This window comes from Vulpes vulpes, chromosome 15 (genome assembly GCF_048418805.1).
Source record: "Vulpes vulpes isolate BD-2025 chromosome 15, VulVul3, whole genome shotgun sequence".
Lineage (NCBI taxonomy): Eukaryota > Metazoa > Chordata > Mammalia > Carnivora > Canidae > Vulpes > Vulpes vulpes.
Window position 1 is genome coordinate 51,638,811 of NC_132794.1, and position 19,752 is coordinate 51,658,562.

The window sequence follows — 19,752 nt, forward strand, 5'->3', positions numbered from 1 at the left end:
TTGCCTGTAGCCTTCACAGGTTTTATGTTTTAATGAATAGAAGTCCAGGAAACTCTCATCTTCACCCCATTTCTTCATGCCAGGCCAGAAATCCACTGTCTGAGGCATATATCCTGCTGTCAGCTGGATTCCTCTGGAAGGAAGGAAAGATAATGGAGGAGGGTGGGGGTGGGGTCAGATCTGCAATCCTAAGAAAATCAAGGGAACAGAGGTGATCTGTCTTGCTCCAGGGTTGGCCTTACATTCATGGGGTCTCTGAAAATTTTCATTAAAAAAAAAAAAATCCTACTTTCTTACCAAGAAATAGCTCAATATATTTTGTAGAAAAACTAACCCTCACACACTTTTTCCATGGCATTTTGTTAAAGGGAACAGAAGTGCTAAAACAAAGAAAACCCCAAACCCAAAAAACCCCACAAACTAATATGCAGAAACTGGCAAGTAAAACACAGACAATAGGAATTTGAAAGTTGGAACGCTTGGATGGCTCAGTGGTTGAGTGTCTGCCTTTGGCCCAGGACATGATCCTGCAGTCCCAGGATCAAGTCCCGCATCAGGCTTCCTGCATGGAGCCTGCTTCTGTCCCTGCCTGTGTCTCTGCCTCTGTATGTGTCTCTTATGAATAAATAAAATTAAAAAAAAAAAAAAAAAGGAATTTGAAAGTCAAACCAGAATGAATTTTTGAAAAGTTCAGGAAAGGAGACATGGAAGCTATTTGGTAAATTACACAGTATCCTCTTCATGTTTATTGGGTAATTCCCATAGGCCAAACTTCATAGTTCACTGTTCTGTAAGTCACACGAGAGCCTTAAACCAGAACATTGCTTGAAAATGATGAGATCTTTGGTGATATTTCACTGAGGATGGATTTTTAAACCTCCTAATCTTAAACACATGATTTATGTAGAGATGATATTTAGTCAGAAGGCTTCATACTTCCTACTTAAGCTATTCATAGCTTACAGGAATTATAATAGATCATAGTTGGAATTGAATTATAACCAAGAAATATTTTACTAATATATTAAATAAAACTGAAAATTTGGCATAAATAACAGTTTGTAATGCTGTTACCCCAACTTAGAATTCATTTTAGCATCTGACATGGACCAAAAAAAAAAAATAAAAACTCACACATTTTAGATAGATCTAGCTAAGTAAATAATATGTAACACCTATCTAGTATAACTTACCTAAAACTAGATTCCATTACTATTTTCAAAAATAGATGTCTCTCTCCCTGGGTGACTCGAAAACTTTAAAGAACATATTTTAAAAGCCCTTGGGACACCTGGGTGGCTCGATGGTTGAGCATCTGCCTTTGGCTCAGGGTGTGATCTCAGAGTCCTAGGTTAGAGTCCCACATCAGGCTTCTCCTCCCTCTGCCTCTCATGAATAAATAAATCTTTCAAATAAATAAACAAACAAGCCAGCCTGCCAGCCAGCCCAATAACCGATTTTCATCTTATTTAGCAGATAAAATGTTATTTTTCACTTGTGAGATACCAGGTGGCACAAACTACACAAAGTACTTAATATACATTTTAATTTCCCTTTTTTGTCATAAATTAAGTGAAAATTTAAAAATCAAGTAAATAAACCTTTATATTGAAAAGTATTTTTTAAGGATCGAATTATTTTTTACAGAGCACACATGCAGGGTGGGGACAGAAGGAAAGGGAGAGAATCTCAAGCAAACTCCCTGCTGAGCATGAAGCCCAATGCAGGGGCTCGATTTCACAACCTTGAAATCACAACCTGAAATCAAGAGTTGGACACTTAACTGAGCCACCCAGGCACCCCTTCTGAAAGTATTCTTAAATGATCCTGGAGTAGAAAACTGCTTTGCTAGTAAACATTAGGACATATGGCACATAATGTTTGAAATCTTGCTATTCTTTTCCTCTTTCTGCCCCAAACTCCAAGGAGGATATAGAAAAGAAAAAAGATAAGGAGAGGTAAAGAACCTTTGATGGCTCAGATGGCCTTCAGATTGGCCAGTCTCAGAAGCTTCCAAGCAGGATCTAGAAGTCTGCTGCACCCATAATATGCTATTATAGCCTTAAAATAATACAATAGTGTATGCCAGGGGTGGGCAAACTTTTCTTATAAATGGTCAGACAGTAAATATTTCATATTCGTCCCAAGTCCTCAACTCTTCCACTGCAGCATTGGAGCAGTCACGGACAATACACGATCACGTGAGCATGGCTGTGTGTGAGGAACATTTTTACTCTGAAATGTAAAGTTCAACATCATTTTCACATCATTTTCTTCTGATTTTTTTTTTTTGTAGCCATAAGAAATATAAAAACCATTTTCAGCTCCTTGGGCCATATAAAACAGGATGCAGGACAGAACTGGCTCTTGAGGCACAGTGTGAGACCCCTTGTCTACACTACTGGAGGGTCACCCTGTCGTGACACTCAGACCTCACGAAGGCCCTCACCAATCTTTAGCAGAAGCCTTGCTCTTGCCTTTCTGCCACTGTTCCTGGCCTGGGGCTGCAGGGATATTGAAAGTGACAGAGAAAGTTAGATTCTTTTAATTTTTTTTTTTTCCTTATCTGGATGGTTTTTTTTCACGTTTATTTCTTAAACATCTCAGAGGGTGTTACCATCTGAGTTGATATAACTAGTTAGGTTACAATCTACTTTGAATGCTTTTTGAGATTATTATGATGTTTTAAGGCCTACTGCTATTATTTAATAAAAAACTCAGAGATTTAAGGGGGATTGTAGATTTTCATTTTTTAATAAACCACACAGCAAAACAATACTTTATTTAATAAATGTATAGGAAATTACAATTTGAAAATTGCAAATACAGTACATATACATATGTTATACTTTGATCTTAAATTATAAGGGCAAACCCCAGCTTCAAAATCTTCCTAAAATCAATCATATGCAAAATACCTGGTTTCTGAAAGGGCAAATGGAAAATTATATACAATTTCTTAAACTGTGATATGGCTTACTTAATAACATTATTTTTTTTAGATAAGCAAAAGCTTTCCAAATATACAGTATCTTCCAGGTGCAAAGCTGACATACTACTGGCCATTTCAATTTTGTGTTGCAATTACTTCAGAATATACTTAATTACATTATTATAAATTGATACTGGCACAGATTTAATTGGGGAAGTCTCCGTAAATGTTTTCCAGTCTTACCAAAAATCAGAAAATGTTCATTGGTCCTCACAATATGATAAGAACAGCATAAACCCTTTGTAAGCGAGAAATCAGTGACGGGATGGCCTGAATGCACATACACAATTCAATACTGACGAACTCCCATGACAATTTCTTCTAATTTGCAGGTACCTACCAACATCACAAAAAATATCCCTGATTGGTGAGCTGTAAAATAAATTGGATACCCTGTCTGGCAAGACTCACATGACATATCTATAGTTAGAAATAAAACTTAATCATTTGGAAATCAGACTCACCTCCCCTCAACACAGCATAGCAAGGAGTCATTATTCATTTGTGACTAATACCCAACTGGCTCATAAGCCAAGTGTGGTTTAAAGACAAACTGAGCCAAATGAACTAATTTTATATCTATTAACACATACTGTAGCTTTAAATGTACTAGATGTAAGGTGGAGTCAACAGCAAAATTACCTAAAACCTTATTCCAAAGGAGTTCAAATTCGGTAAGGGCACACTATTCATTATGGTGAACCAATTTATATAAATTCATAGAGAGAAAATAAATTTAGGGATGCCTGGGTGTCTCAGGTCTTGACCTCAGGGTCTTAAGTTTAAGCCCCACACTTGAAAGAAGGAAAGAAAAATAAAGGAAGAAAGACAAATTTAGGTAATTGTGCTTGTTTCAGAAGAGTGGTTGCTGGAGAAACACAACCCAGTCTTAGAAATGATCTTCAGTCATGGTTGTATAGTGTAGGCCATTCCTATCACACTTACTCTGTAAAGCTCAATGTGCAAAGAAATTTGGATCAGAAACAAGCAGCTGTTAAAAACAAAACAAAACAAAAACAAACAAACAAACAAACAAAAGGTTCTTCCTTACCCCTAGAAATACATTTTACAAGTGGTGCTTTGTTTTTCTGAGAGATCGTTTTTCTCACATTAAAATGAAAGGGAAGCTCATGTATCTAATCTCGCCTGTGCCTATTCTGGGAAAGTTCTACTAAAGACAAACAGTGTCAGTGAGGACACTTGGGTTCAAGAGACAGAACCAGAACACTGAGACATTTAAGAGCAGGATAGTTTTAGAAAATGGAAATAAAGTACCAAAATTTGAAAAGAGAAAGGTAAAATAAGAGATCCTGTGATTGACAAACAATACTGATGAGAGCTGCAAGCTGCAAAAATCTGGGCTTGCATCACACAAGGCACAACTAATGGAAAGTGTGTGGGAATTCTGCTTGCTTGTGGTTTTGCATTTCATAGCCCTCTGATGCCATAAAGATGCCTTATTCCACTGTATTTCTCACATTAGATTTCTAAGGCAGCGTAGTTATTAATGAAAAATAGGGTTTTCCCTAAAATAAATCAATATGCTGCCTCTAGCCAGAGCTGTGAAACACGTTTTATGTACATAAGTAACTCTGATTTTTTGCAAATATTAATTAAATTACACCACACTGAAGAACTGCCCAGTTTTTATACTGTGATCTGTCCTCCCAGTGCAAAAGTAACCATGCTAGGTGTTCATCCATAGTTACCACGGCTTGTCATAGGTCAGTGGACAACTCTCCCTTGTGAGGGCTGGCTGAGGGCTGTAACTCAGGGTTGCAGCTCAGCAGGTGAGGGACACACCCAAGGCTCCTTATCAGAGGCAGACCAGTCCCTGGTCTTATCTGCTAAATTCACATCCTTCTTCCTGGGTCTTGTCAAGTTACAAAAAGTGACATCTATCAATTCTGTCTCACAGACCCAGTAAGTACACAATCTGTAATCCTTGCTACAAAAGACAAAGGCAGGAGACTTCATATGTACTTCACTTTAAATAGAACGTGGTCATTAGGATTTATAGAAGTTTTCAGTGATTCGGCATTTTACAAAAGGCTCCTTTTCTTTCCTCAAATGGATTTTAGACTGTTTTATCAAGTAACTTTTCAAGGAACAGGTCAATATGAAAATTAATATATACTTAATCTAAGATATAGGAAAGTTTACAAGAAATAAGCTCAGGGGACATGGGAAACAGCTGCAAATATGGAAAACCATTCGCATATAATGCATACTCTCTTCCTTTTTCTTGCAGGGAATTCCAAAATCCATAAATGCCCAGATGTCCACTGAAATGCTTCTCATTTATTCCTATTTGCCTTTCATATAAATTCAGGTAAAATCAGGTTTTCTCTTCAGTTTACTTATAGTGAGGTACTTGGTAGAAAGAAAATCTGTTTTCCACCCTTTTTTGATATTATAAATCATCTGCATGTTTATGTAGGCTTTCAATTCACAACTTGTCTGTCTGGTACACTGTACTTTGCTCTGATTTTCTGAGGATCCCAAGAACCATATCCATTCTTGGTTAAGAAACTGTCCCTGTGAAAATGGACTCCTAAAGTGCATAAAGATAATCTCAAAACCAACAGTGGCAAAATGGAACATGAGTATTCACAGCTGCCTCTTTAACACAACTGTTACCAATTAGGTTACATTCAGTTTGGAAAGTTTCATGTTTAGCCTCCCTACACCACAGACTGAATGTCCTATTCAGTCATCTATAGGGATGACTATCCCTATTCCCCTGCTTTAAAAAACACAAACACTAGGTCAAAAACCCTTGACATTCCCCGCCCCCGCCCCGAGTAATGTCTTTTCCCCATCTCTTTGGGCATTTCTGCTATGGTATTATCGGAAAACCTCAAGATTGTATCTTAGGGTTTCTGGAGTCCATGGAGAATCCCTAACCCTTATCATCAAAGAGAAAATCTCTCTGGAGGAATGTGGTTAATCTACACGTGGAAAGATGGGCATTACAAACTGAACCTCAGTCCTCCAGAGTTTTACCCTGAAAGGGCACAAACAGACTAACTGGGCAGGAGGCCTGAAGCAAGGTACCAAGCAAACTTTTAGTTCTTAAAAGGGCAGAGGATCACTGTTTACATTTTGCAGTCTCCTCCTATTCTTAAGTAAAGATAATTCCATGAACAATAAAAGTGATTTCAGGAAGACTTAAAATCTGACATTCCACACTCCATCCTTACTCCTATATTGTTTTATATTATCATATCATAACTTGAGTTTAAGATGAACTTCTGCCTTTCAGGATAGTACTGAAAATATTTCCTAAGTATTCCTAATGACAGGGACCACAATACATAAAGATTTGGTTCTGATTAAGGTTACAAATAACCAAAAAATGTTAACTTTGAGATGCAAAACCCTGTAACATCTGAAAAAAACTGTTTATAAAGTATAACTATAACAAAAACATTATTTGTGAAATAAGACATTTCTGAAACAGGGGGAATACATGCTTATTCCACTCTCTGGATAATTTCTAGTACTCTCTGAAATCTGTTGAGAAATAATTTCTGTAAAAAGAGAGCTGGGTGTCAAATTCCAGAAGCTGGATGTCAAGATTACATAATAAAAAAATTCAGTTTTCCAGCACTGGCTTGATAAAAAATGGTCTTTAAAAAGAATTTTTAAATGCAAATACTGAATTCTTGATGCTTCCTTTAAGACACGTACTCTGTCATAATGAATGAAGTATGGTCTCGGATTGTCTTCTTTGAGGTATCTGTAGAGTCACATCTCATTCTGTAGTGTTTTGGAAACATCTTCATCTGAAAATCATGGTGAAGTCTCATTTTTACTATTAAGCAGAAACTAGTACTGTCAGGCTGAAGTGATTGTTTTGAAAGACTGGTGCTTGATATGGACACAGCTGTCAGGGATTCCATTTTCTCATTCAGGTGTGCGCGGTTATTGCTCTCAGGTCTGTGACTGCAGGATCAATAGGCAGTAGTCCCCAAGATGTATAAAATTAAGGACTGGAACTCTGACAATGTGCACAAGTTCTGTCCACTTCTTGCCTGTAACTTTGAAGCTGAATAGTACATTTATACATGCCAAATGTGTTCAATAATAAATGCTTTGCTTTGGACTGTACTTCCTCCCATTTAGATGAACTTCCAGGAACTGCAATGTCAAGAAAATATCATTACTATTCATTGTACATAGTTACAATGATACAGGGAAATAACAAACTTAGTATACAGTGAACCTATTTTTATTAGTTTGATTTCTCCTGTCCTGAAGCCACTGTTAGAGAAGTATGCCAGTTTCCAAAGCCAGGATGGCTTTCTCATTATTCAAAATCCTCCAGTCCACTCTCAGGTAGAGAAAGAATACTAGACATCAATTACAAGTCTTTTGGCTTTTGTACTTTTTAATATTTTGATAAATAAGAAACATCAATCTGTGAAATGACTTTAGGAAGTAAAAACAGATCTAGCTTTTCTTATCTAGAAAAAGCACGGTAAATATACTTCATGCCTTAATCTGAAGGCAAAAATCAATTTGTAATGTCTCATCTCAGAGATCGAAAATTATTGCTCTGCTATTATTATTGATCTGCAACTCACCTTTTGAAAAGCCTGATCCCTCCCTTAAGGTAAATCTTTCCAGCAGACAAGTCTTCCTACTTAATTATAAGCACATATGTTTAATTCCACAGATAAAGTCCACCAACCCCAGCATTTATTGTCAGCAACATACTTAGCTGTATGTGTACTATGGCAGTAGGTTTTCCTGAAGTGAGAGACCAGATATTTAAATCTTCCACGGAATATACATCTTCTATTTTCATCAAGGCTTCTTTGATATAGTCTACATTCAAATGGCTTGGTACACCTATTAGTTCAGAATATATATTTATGAGTAAAGTTTATTTTGGGGAAGAAAGTTATACATTTCTGATGGAACATTTTTTCCCCAAAGAAACCAAATGGCTTTACCAAATTCAGTTTAAATGGACACTCAAAAATATCTATAACTTTAAGATAAACCATGCACACATAAAGATATGTATAAGAGGTTAATAACTAATTTTTAAAATGTTCGCTTTCGCTAAAAAGAAATATCAAACTTGAATATTTCACTTAATAAGCTACGACAGACATAACAGAAAGAAAGAAAAAGGAACATCCAATGATGATGAACGTATTGTTGACAACTTACATACTTATACATAATATCAGTAAGTAGGGATGTTGAAAATACAACAAAGTAGCAGGTTAAATGGGAATTAAGGAATTAATAAACCACTAACCATAAATGTATTAAAAATCAAAAGAGTTTTATTTTTGATCTAACACCACAGTTTATTAGCAGCATTACCTTGAGTAAGCAAGTTATGTTACCCCTCTGTAACTCAATTTCAGTTTGTTGGTAAATGGGGATAATGTCCACCTTACCTACTTTTCTTGGCTATTATAAGGATCAAATGGGTAACAGAGGGGAGAGTACATCAATTCTTATATGTTATATACACATAAGGTAGTGTTACTATATAGCCTAATAAGCATCAGTAAAGAGAAAGGAAAAGACATGGACTCTTATCCTAGGGTGTCCCCCCACCCCCTATCTGATTTAGGAGGTAATAAACTCACAAAGGGGATATTAGTGAGATCTTACCTTCTAGTATTATAACTATTGTGTCCCATATGATGCGAAATGTTGTAAAAGCCACAAGTAATGAAAATACATATGTACAAATGGGATCAGCAATCTTATATTCTGGCTGAAAGATGAGAGGTCAAAATTGTGTGATTAAATACAGACCGACATAAAACACCGTAAAGCAAAGCTAGCCATACTCTGTCTCCTGTTCCTTAGCCTTCTATACTAGCACTGAAGAATACCTTTAATTTTAGATACTGTAATTGAGAAACATCTTCACTCTTTCCTAGAATTGTTTAAATGCCTTTCTTCCTAAGACCTATTTCCAGAAGTTTAACCATTTATTCTGTTTTCCTTTGTCACTTCTCTAAATCTTCCACCCAGAACCATAAAATATGAGGGCTGGAAGGAGTTTTAGCAGCCACATAGTTCATCTAAGCCTCTCACATAAAAAAGGAGGGACTTGCTCAAAGTCAAAGCATTAATGGCAGAGCCAAAACTAGAACCCAAATCTCTGGATTTCTAGTCCAGCACACATTCCAGTACCTAGCAGTTCAGTGATGTGGCTTAAAATTGAGTTCTCCAGTGAAGGCAGAATGGAAGCCAGCTACAGATAAGTTACTCTGTGAAATGATACTATTGTGTTTAGTGCTAGCAAAAGGGCTATACTGACGGCTCAATTAAGCCTACCTAAATGCAAAATGAGTAAGACTGGCTTTGGTGTCCAGTATACTGACAAAAGACAATTAATTACCTTTAGTTTTAATATTGAAATGAAACATATTTTAAGATAGAAAAATGAGCAATTTTGTTACCTTGAATCTTATGATGTATGCAGCTATTAGTACACCAACACTCTGTACCAAATCTCCCAAGGCATGTACAAATGCAGCTCTCACTGCCAGGCTGTCCTGCCCATGGTTGTGTCTACACCCAGAACCTATGGTAGGAGAATTTGAAGGCAGGGAGTGGGAATGGGCGTGGTGACCAGACTGGTTCAACAGAAACCCCATTCTGTCAAAAATAAAAAAACATTATTATTTTTCCTAGTATTATTGATTAAAAATATTTGTTACAAATCAGATACTAATGAGGCAACATGGAACTCATTCATTTAATATATATATATATATATATATATATATATATATATATATATATATATATAAGCACCTAGTATGTATCAGGTACTATCCTAGGTACTGGAGTCAAAACAGTGAATAAAACAGACATATCCCTATCCCCATAGAGCTTATGTTCTAGAAGAGAAGGCAGAGAAGTAAACAAATAAATACATAATATACTGCCAGACAATGCAAATGTTTTGAAGAAAAGTATTGAGAGGGGATGTAGAGTGCTGGGGAGTGCGGTCAGTCAAAGAAAGCCTGAGATTCTATCTGAGCAGAGACTTGAATCAAATCAGGAAGCATGTGGTGGTGAAAGGGTGTTCTAGGCAGAAGGAATACCAGGGCAAAGGCCCTTAGATGAAAATGTGCTTTGTGTGTTTCAAAAAAGCAAGATAGCCATTGCGGCTAGACTAAAGTGAGCAAGAATGCTAGGGTGAGTTAGAGAGATACACAGTATCTTATTAACAAATTAAGGACTTTGATTTTTATTTATTTTATTTTAAGTAGGAATGGAAGCCAATAGGAAAGGGATTGGCAAACAGGCCCAAGTTTTATTGGGACACAGATGTGCTCATTTATTTACATACTAAATGTGGCTGCTTTTGTTCTATAACAGCAGAACTGACTAGCTGGAAAAGAGACTGCATGACTCTCAAAGTCTACAGTAGTTACTATCTGGCCCTTTACATTAAAAGTTTGCTGACTGCTGGTCCAAATAATCATATAACCTAAAAATTTCATAGCTTTTAGGGAAAAAGTTTATAGTTAAAAAAAATCTTATTTACATAAAAGTTAAAAACTTTGTCCCACTTAAATTCCAAGTTAGTCAAACTTCAGTATAACTGAGCAAACTAATGAGAAATTTATAATTCCATCAGTGTTTTATTAAGAAAAATTAATGTACTATATAATTTTAAAATACATAAAAATACCATGGAACATTACCGAATGCATGTATAATAGTCTCTAAGTTCACAGTACTTAAAAATATTAATGTGAAAACAATATAGAGTATATGATACCATAATGGTATATACATGTCATTACAAAATTGTCCAAACCCATAGACTATACAACAATAAGAGAATGAACCTGAATGTAAACTAAGGATGCTGTGTGGTAATGTGTTAATGCTGGTTTATCAACTGTAACAAAGGTATCACTGTGATATCACTGTGATGGAGGATGTTTATAATGGGGGAAGCTATCTATGCATGTGTGAAGGCAGGGGTATACGGGAAATCTGCACTTTCTGCTCAATTTTGTTGTGAACCTAAACTGTTCTAAAAAATAAAGCTATTAATTTTTTTTTAAAATAGAGCTTACATTACATTAACAGCAACTCCAACTGCTGCAGTGATGAGCATTATATCTCCATTTATTTCATATTTCATATGGATAGTTCTTTGGACAGCTTCATATAGGAGGAATCCCATAAGTATATACACCAATAGCACACTAATCATAGCTGATAAAACCTCTGGAGGGAAAAATATAAAGAACATATATATCTGTAGTATGATTATTACACTTCATACAAACTAAATATTGTACACTCTTTTATTTATATCTTTCCTCTAAAGAGATAAAAACCCTGTATCATTTGTCATGTTATTTTCCTTATTTAAAAAGTGTTTGGTAGTTTGCTCTGGATTCTCCATTAATTCATTCTTACCAATCCCCACCTTTCCCTCATCTCCTTAGGGTCAAACTGTGTATATTTAACAGACCATATATATGATAAAAAATGAAAAACTGAAAAAATAATTATTTGTAACATACATGGCCACAGACTAATTTCCCAGTAGAAGAGTACACTTATAAATCAATAACAAAGTGAAGAACCAATACCAAAAATGGGTAAAGGACACAAATACTAATACACAGAAAATTAACAGAAATAACCAATTTATCAAAATCAATCCTAAATACAGGAAATTCAAAAAAGAATATGATTGGTTTTTGTCCCTTACTAAACTGGTAAATATTAAAAAGCTTGATGACAGCCAGAGTTAGCAAGGATATACTGGTGGAAGTATCAAGTGGAACTATCTTTTTGGACAGCAGTTAGTAAAACAAATCAAAATTTAAGATGCATGTATTCCTTGATTCTAGGAATCTATTCAATAAAACACGTGATATATATGTAAAGATATACCTACAAGGTTTTTCATTGTAACTTCACTAGTATCAAAAAATATCTGGAGATATTGTAAATGTTCACCAATAAGGAAATTAATGGATAAAGTGTGATATATCCAGATAGTGGAGTATCATTAAGCCATTTATATTTTATTTTTATTTATTATTTATTTATTTATTTATGATAGTCACAGAGAGAGAGAGAGAGGCAGAGACACAGGCGGAGGGAGAAGCAGGCTCCATGCACCGGGAGCCCGATGTGGGATTCGATCCCGGTCTCCAGGATCGCGCCCTGGGCCAAAGGCAGGCGCCAAACCGCTGCGCCACCCAGGGATCCCTGCCATTTATATTTTTTTAAAAAAAAAGGGAAAAGGAAAAACAAAAATCAGGCAAATTGATAATCACAAGAAAGTGTTATATCTAGGAAGTGGGACTAGGAGCTTAGCAAACTTAGTTTTCATTTTATTCTTTTCTGTAATGTTTGAAATGTTTTAAGTTTTACCACAGACACATACTATCTTTAGACTAAAGACAAACAATAAGGCATGCAAATATTCATGAATGTACTTTGACCCAGAAATTCTTCTTCTTAGAGTGATATACACATTTATCACATGTGCAAAGTGAGGTATGTTATGAAGCTATTCGTCAAGCACCGTATATAATAGCAAACAACTAAAAACAATAAAAGTGATTATAAGGCCCTATAACATGGAATACTATGCAGCTGTTAAAAAAGAATATAGCTTTTTATGTTCTAATAAGGAGTAATCTCCAAGATATAGTGTTACACGAAAAAAGCAAAGTGCGTATGGTATGTTACTACTTGTGAAAAAAGAGAATATATAAATAATATCTGTACATGCAATCTCTGAAAGGACATACAAAATACTGAATAAAAAAACTGGTTATGAGGAAAATAGGTAGCTAGGAGACAAGGACAACTGCACCATATATGCTTTTGTATCATATAAACTTCTACCATGTAAGTACACAGTAGAGATAATTTTTTATCTTTTCAAGGTAACACAATAGGGCAATGGGAAGTACATTTTTAAATAATTAACTAGGATTATAATATAAAGCAATTGTTGACAGTCAAAACAATAAAAGCAAAAAAATACTTTTAAAGAAAATTTTTCCTTTAGACAAACCAGACATTAATCTTGTTAAAGGTAAAACAACCTGGGAAACTTATCTGAATCAAGTCATTGCTCAAAGGTTCCAGGCAGCTCAAATATATTGAACTTTGATACAATTTTATTCTGATGCATAAATTACAACACAGAAAAGTTATCTAGCAGTTTTAAGCTGTTTCCTGAACATATCTCATCAATGTTGCGAAAACTCTGCTTTAAGGATACCTGAGTGGCTCAGTGGTTGAGCATCTTCCTTTGGTTCAGGTTGTGATCCCAGGGTCCTGGGATCAAGTCCCAAATCAGGCTCCCTGCAGGGAGCCTGCGTGTCCCTCTGTCTGTGTCTCTGCCTCTCTCTCTCTCTCTGTCTCTCATTAATGAATAAACAAAAATCTTAAAAAAAAAAAAAAACATCCTGTGCATTAGCAGAACAAATGATGGAGTAAGACAACAAATAGTTCCTATTCAAAACCATGGTATGCCTATTTCTGACATACTCATAATCATACTTCAAAAAACACATGGGGCTGAAGAAGACTGAGAAAGACTCTGAAATATACAAAGCTGTGGAGACACTTCCACATTGAGGGCAGACTCTCAGCAGCCTGAGGATAGGACCAGTTCCATTCCATGTCACATTTACTATAGCACTCAACAGAGTGGTTGTCATGTAGCAAATATTTATGGATGCATTTGCTGAATGAAGTTAGTTAGGCTGAGCAAGGGGAGATGATAAAAGGCTATACAATTAAGTAAGAAGGACAGGCTTTCCTAAATCCCCCAAAACAAGAAGTAAATTGGTTAGAAGAATTAAGTCAAATACCAGACAGAAGATGCACGGAATTTCTCATCTTAAGTTATACCTGCTAATGGTAAAGTACATACACATTAAAAAAAAAAAAAAAAGGAACTAAAATATCTGTGCCTAGGTGGCTCAGTCAGTTAAGTGTCTGCCTTCAGTTCAGGTCATGATCCCAAGGTCCTAGGATCAAGCCCTAGGTCACTGGGCTCCCCACTCAACAGGGACTCTGCTTCCCCTGCTTGTGCTCTCTCTTTCTCTCTCTGTAAAATGAATGAATGAATGAATGAATTTTAAAAGGAAGGGGAGGAGGGTGGGGGGTGGGGGTGACTGGGTGGCGGGCACTTAGGGGGACACTTGACGGGATGAGCACTGGGTGTTATTCTGTATGTTGGCAAATTGAACACCAATAAAAAATAAATTTATTATTAAAAAAGATTTTTTAACTGTAAATTTAATATACTAGCTTCACTTTACTCACAAAATAAGAAAACTTTCTCTAAAATTGGTATTTAATAAATACTGGGGGACCTGGCTGGCTCAGACAGTAGACAATGAGACTCTTGATCTGGGGGTTATGAGTTCGAGCCCTACACTGGGACTACTCCCAGTAAATTTTTTTAGGTAAAAAACAAAACAAAACAAAAACCAATTCTTCTTAAAACTCTTTCCCCACCCCCCCAAAAAGAGAACTTTAATGTGTCAAGGTTGAAGCTATGAATTAGGCCACATAGTTTTTAAGATGACTTAATCAGATTGTTAATATAAAATTATAAGGCAATACTCTTTATTTACAAAAATTCATAGCTATTTAAGTTAATGACATACAGCTGTGATTACTTATGAAAATCTTAAACCAATAATTAAAAATTCTCTCAAAATTCCCTATAATTAGGTTGACAATACTTTACAGCTTTCCTGGGATAGCCCCAATTTATGTCTGTTGTCCTGGCATAATCATTAAAAGTACCCCACTGCACTCTTCACTCTCAAAAGTCTCCTGGTTTGGATGGCAAATGATAAGTTACCTTAGTAGGTATGCCAGATTAAATGGATGTCTAGTTAAATTTGTATTTCAGATAAACAATAAATAACTTTTTAGTATAAATATGTCCCATGCAATATTTCACACATATTGAGCATCCTGCAAGTATGTGCACATGGCCAAACACTAAATCTGGCAACTCCATATCCCAGTGATAATTTTCCTAAATACTTAACATCATCTTTTTGTGAACTTTCATATAAGGCAGAACCAATGAAATAAAAAAAAAATTTTTTTTTTCAAAATAAAGTAAAATGAAAGTCAAACTAAAGCATGAACAGAGATCCTTGGCAGGGAGAATTTCTACACCTAGAAGGCCCATGAGGCTTCTGCAGCCTGTGCCTCAACACTTGGTTTTCCATTCCAGTTTTCACCCATGTGAGCAGCATAAAAGGGATCCCAATGCCTGCCCACAGCTAAGAGTAATGGAATTCAGCTGATTCCTAGAAATTGCCAAAATGACATTTTAGGATGCTGGTATCAATGATATCTTTTTTCCATCAATTAATAAGGAATTTGACTTGTATCTCATTCTCTTGGTGAAAAGCAAAGACATTCATCTGTTTTTTTATTCTAATCACTTGTCAAAATGTCTTCTATTTTTTTTTAAGATTTTATTTATTCATTCATGAGAGACAGAGAAAGAGAGAGAGGCAGAGACATAGGCAGAGGAGAAGCAGGCTCCATACAGGGAGCCTGATGCGGGACTTGATCCTGGGTCCCCCGGATCACACCCTGGGCTGAAGGCGGCGCTAAACCACTAAGCCGTGCGGGCTGCTCCAAAATGTCTTCTATTCAAAAAAAACAAAAAAAAAAAACAAAAAAAACAAAAAAAACCAAAATGTCTTCTAGACAGAATACTGATAAATGCAAAAGGAGAAAAAATTTTAAGTAGATTTTTAGGGCTGAGATTTATAACTGAGAAGTATAAGGCACAGATAATACTATATTGCTAAAAATCCTAATAGCAGTAATATAATCACTTATTTTGATGAAAGCTCTTTCACTATGAATAAATTAAACTGGTGGAATATCACAAAGAGGACAAATTAGCCTTTACAAATTCTTTTCATAGTTTTTTGTTGCTTTTGTTTTTTTGTTTTGTTTTTGTTTTTGTTTTTGTTTTTGTTTTTAGAGAGGGAGGAAGAGAGAATGGGGGTGTGGGGAGGGACAGAGCAAGAGACAGAATCTTAAACAGGCTCCACACTCAGTGCAGAGCCCAATGTAGGACTTGATCTCACAACCCTGAGATCATGACCTGAGCCAAAAATCAAGAGTCGAATGCTTAATTGACTGAGGCACCCATGTGCCCCTTTTACAGTATTTTTTAACATGATGCAATAACAGATAAACACAGGCAAGTTTATTTCCTCCCAACATTTAAGAGAGAGGAAAGCTCTCTATCAACAACCAAATTACTTGGTTGTTCTTGCTCTGGGTTAGTCTCCAGTCACAGAACATACAATAAAGTTTTTTTTTAACACAAAAGAAATAACATATAGAAAACATTTGGAAAACATTTTTATGGAAATTCTAAAAACCTATTACAGTAGTTCAACATATTTTGCTACTTTATATACAAATAATTAAATCACTCCATCTGACTCAACTGTAGCACTAGAGGAGGGAGTAAGATGAGTGAATATGTGTTTTTTATTATAATATCACTTAGGTCTTTTCATTCAGCTGAAATATAAACACATGGTCAATGATTTTTTTAAGACCAAAATATACCTGAATTTCACATACAGAGAATAAGCAGTTTTGGTTTGAATGGCTAATAAATGGTAAGAAAAAAAAAATCAAATGGGAGAAAACACAGATGATTATCAAGTTTTGACAGTACTATAAAATGTGAAAAACATTCTTGCGTATTTTAACACATTTTTATTTTATTTTATTTTTAATTTTTATTTATTTACGATAGTCACACACAGAGAGAGAGAGAGAGAGAGAGAGAGGCAGAGACATAGGCAGAGGGAGAAGCAGGCTCCATGCACCGGGAGCCCAACATGGGATTCGATCCCGGGTCTCCAGGATCGCGCCCTGGGCCAAAGGCAGGCGCTAAACCTCTGCGCCACCCAGGGATCCCAACACATTTTTATTTTTATTTTTTTTAAAGATTTTATTTATTTATTAATGAGAGACACAGAGAGAGAGAGAGAGGCAGAGACAAGGGCAGAGGGAGAAGCAGGCTCCATGCAGGGAGCCCGATGTGGGACTCGATCCCAGGTCTCCAGGATCATGCCCTGGGCTGAAGGCAGCACTAAACCGCTGAGCCACCTGGGCTGCCCTATTTTAACACATTTATAAACTTTCAAAACTAGAGGTTTTTAAGGTTCATGTGAAAAACACGGAGTCCTTCTCTGTACTCCTGTTACTCTCCAATACAGACTTTATTCTTTTGCTTTATAGCATTTAATGTAACTTGTAATTATGTTGTTTTTGTGTACATATTTACTGTCCGACTCCCCAACCTATACTATCATTCATTCCGTCAACAGGTAACTTATTCAGTGAATGAGTACTTATTGAGCGCTTAATTCAGTGAATGAGTAACAATTTGCTTCAATTATGTAAACCACACTCAACCCAAGCATATTTTATTTTTCATAAGTGCTGCCTAAATGTATTGGCCTATCAAAACTGTTAACTTTGCTAACGCTATGATGGCAGTAGTGAATATATTTCCTTAAAATTCTGTAACAACACTTGTCTTTCTATTGCCTCAAAAAACTATAGCTAACATCTAAAGACAGGTTTCAGAGGTTTTAAAAAAAATGAACAGGGAAGGAGAGTGGAGACATATTCTCTCTTGTACTTCCTTTTATGTTATTTCTCTTCTCTACCTTCTTCCAGTAAAAGATAGGAAGGAAACAGAAGGAAAATCAGATTTGCCTAGGATTTGTACTAGATTTGTCTAGGATTTCCAAACTCATATTTCAACTCAGCCACAGACAACCCTACTGCACTCAGGCTAAAGATATCACATAGCATTTTTCAGTGGCTTACTGCTGCCACCAGAATACCAAGCTAAACTATACAGCTCATCTTTGGATCCTTTCAGTTTCCATTCTAAATAATCTTCGATTTTCTGCTTTTTCACCACTCCCTCTACCCTGTACCCAAGATGCCCAGCACTCTCAAATTGACTTTTGGTTCTCCAACATGGACTACCGCACTCACGTCTTCCTTCTGCCTCAGCAAAAACTATTTCTAGGAGGTACCTATGCTTTTCTAAATGTTGAGGTGATAGGAATTAATTCTCACTAAGATGTGAATAATTAACCGGCATAACCCTTGCCAGAGGTGGGAGGACGTTATTAAGATAAATCACTAACCAGGGAGAAGAAATTTTGTTTTTTTGGCTGCATGTATGGGGGAAGAGATTTTTTTAGCTGAACATTTTCTGCTCCTTTAACATCAGGGAATGAAATAGCAAAACCACACAGAATTAGCATTATAACCACATATCTATCTACCTTAGTATAACCATAATCTAGCCAGATCTGCCAAGGTCTCTGCTGAGTGGAACTATATACATTGCTACAAAAGACTCCTGTACTGTCATTTTGCCATTAACCTAGGCTGATGATGTGTGTTACCAAAATGTAAATCCTGCTTTATTTCAAACAAAGGCAACTCTTATTACAGTACTTTTACATGATTTCTATCTTTATCTAATCCTTGCAGCTTCTTCAGCCCAAGAACTGGAAGAAAAGCCATATAAATGAGTCAATTATGCTCATAATCCACAGAGAAGGATAAAAGTAGACAGCAAGGGGATAGCACTGTTCTCTTTGGAACAGCAATTCCCCTTTGTCTAGGAGATAGTGTTGTTCCTCCTAAGGATTCGTGGGGTTTCTGCTACAGTGTGTTTCATTAAGTTCTAAGTTTTATTAACTTCTAGGATAAGAAATATCCTAGTCAAATAAATTCAGGCATTTAAAAATAGCTCATATATGGTTCCTAGCCTACTCTCCCTTTTCCCATGACAGAACTGCCACTGTAGTTCACTGTAAAGTAATAAATAAAGAAAAGAAAAAAAGAAAAACCTGAATGATTTTATACTGTCCATGAGTTCACATGAAGGAAAGGAACATACCACCAGAATGGAATGGATTCCTGGGACAGCCACTTAGTCCTACCCTCAAATCTAAAACCATTTTTCTCTCACCTTCACTAAATGATTTTTGCTACAATAAATTTGGTTATATTGCCAAAAATGTTACCAACGGGGCACCTGGATGGCTCAGTCACTTAAGCAACCCGCTCCGGATTTTGGCTTCTGTTGTGAGATCGAGTCCCATATCGGGCTTTGCACTCACTGGGGAGTCCGCTTGAGATTCTCTCTCCCTCTGCCCCTCCTCCCCCTCTTTCTCTCACTGGAATAAATAAATAAATCTTAAAAAAAAATGTTACCAAAGACCTGAGCTAAAAAGTATGGTTCTAAAAACTGCTGCTTAATCATCAGGGTGGTGAATCACATTACTTTTCTCCTACTACTTAGCTGAGACAGTTATGCTCAGAGAAGAATTCCAATTAGCAGGGAGGGAAGACAGGTAATTTGGGGGTGTGGACCATTTTGACAGATATGAAAAGTGTGGGCAGGATGATATACTGGCAGGAAGAAGAGGGAAGGAAAAGAACATTGGAACTTTTTTTTTTTTTAAATTTTTGGAACTAACTTTTATTGGGAATTTACTCTGTGCCCCTGGCATGTACCGGGTTAGGTACTTGTCCCTTACCATCTTATGTATTTTTTACAATACTGCAGTGCAAGTACTATCATTCATATTTTACAAAAAAAAAAAAAAATACTTAGATTAAATCACTCTCAAAAAGGTCTAATTTGCAGATCTCAGATCAAAACCAAAGACAGCTTA

The 19,752-nt window shown here is 36.1% G+C and overlaps 1 protein-coding gene across 5 annotated transcripts in view; it reads right to left on the reverse strand.

Moving 5' to 3' along the window:
• Positions 1 to 2,724: 2,724 nt before the first annotated feature.
• Positions 2,725 to 19,752, reverse strand: part of SLC30A4 (solute carrier family 30 member 4) — a 29,494-nt gene continuing 12,466 nt past the window's right edge. For 2 of the 5 annotated variants that reach the window (XM_072738417.1, XM_072738419.1), the window contains 6 exons: positions 13,251 to 13,415; positions 11,071 to 11,224; positions 9,433 to 9,631; positions 8,633 to 8,738; positions 7,715 to 7,849; positions 2,725 to 7,135 (listed from right to left, as the gene is read on the reverse strand). In XM_072738417.1, coding sequence (XP_072594518.1) covers positions 6,981 to 7,135; positions 7,715 to 7,849; positions 8,633 to 8,738; positions 9,433 to 9,631; positions 11,071 to 11,224; positions 13,251 to 13,415 — 914 coding nt within the window. In that variant the 3' untranslated portion in view covers positions 2,725 to 6,980. The remainder of the gene's footprint in view (positions 7,136 to 7,714; positions 7,850 to 8,632; positions 8,739 to 9,432; positions 9,632 to 11,070; positions 11,225 to 13,250; positions 13,416 to 19,752) is intronic. The other 3 variants (XM_072738418.1, XM_025998645.2, XR_011997370.1) reach the window with 2 other exon arrangements.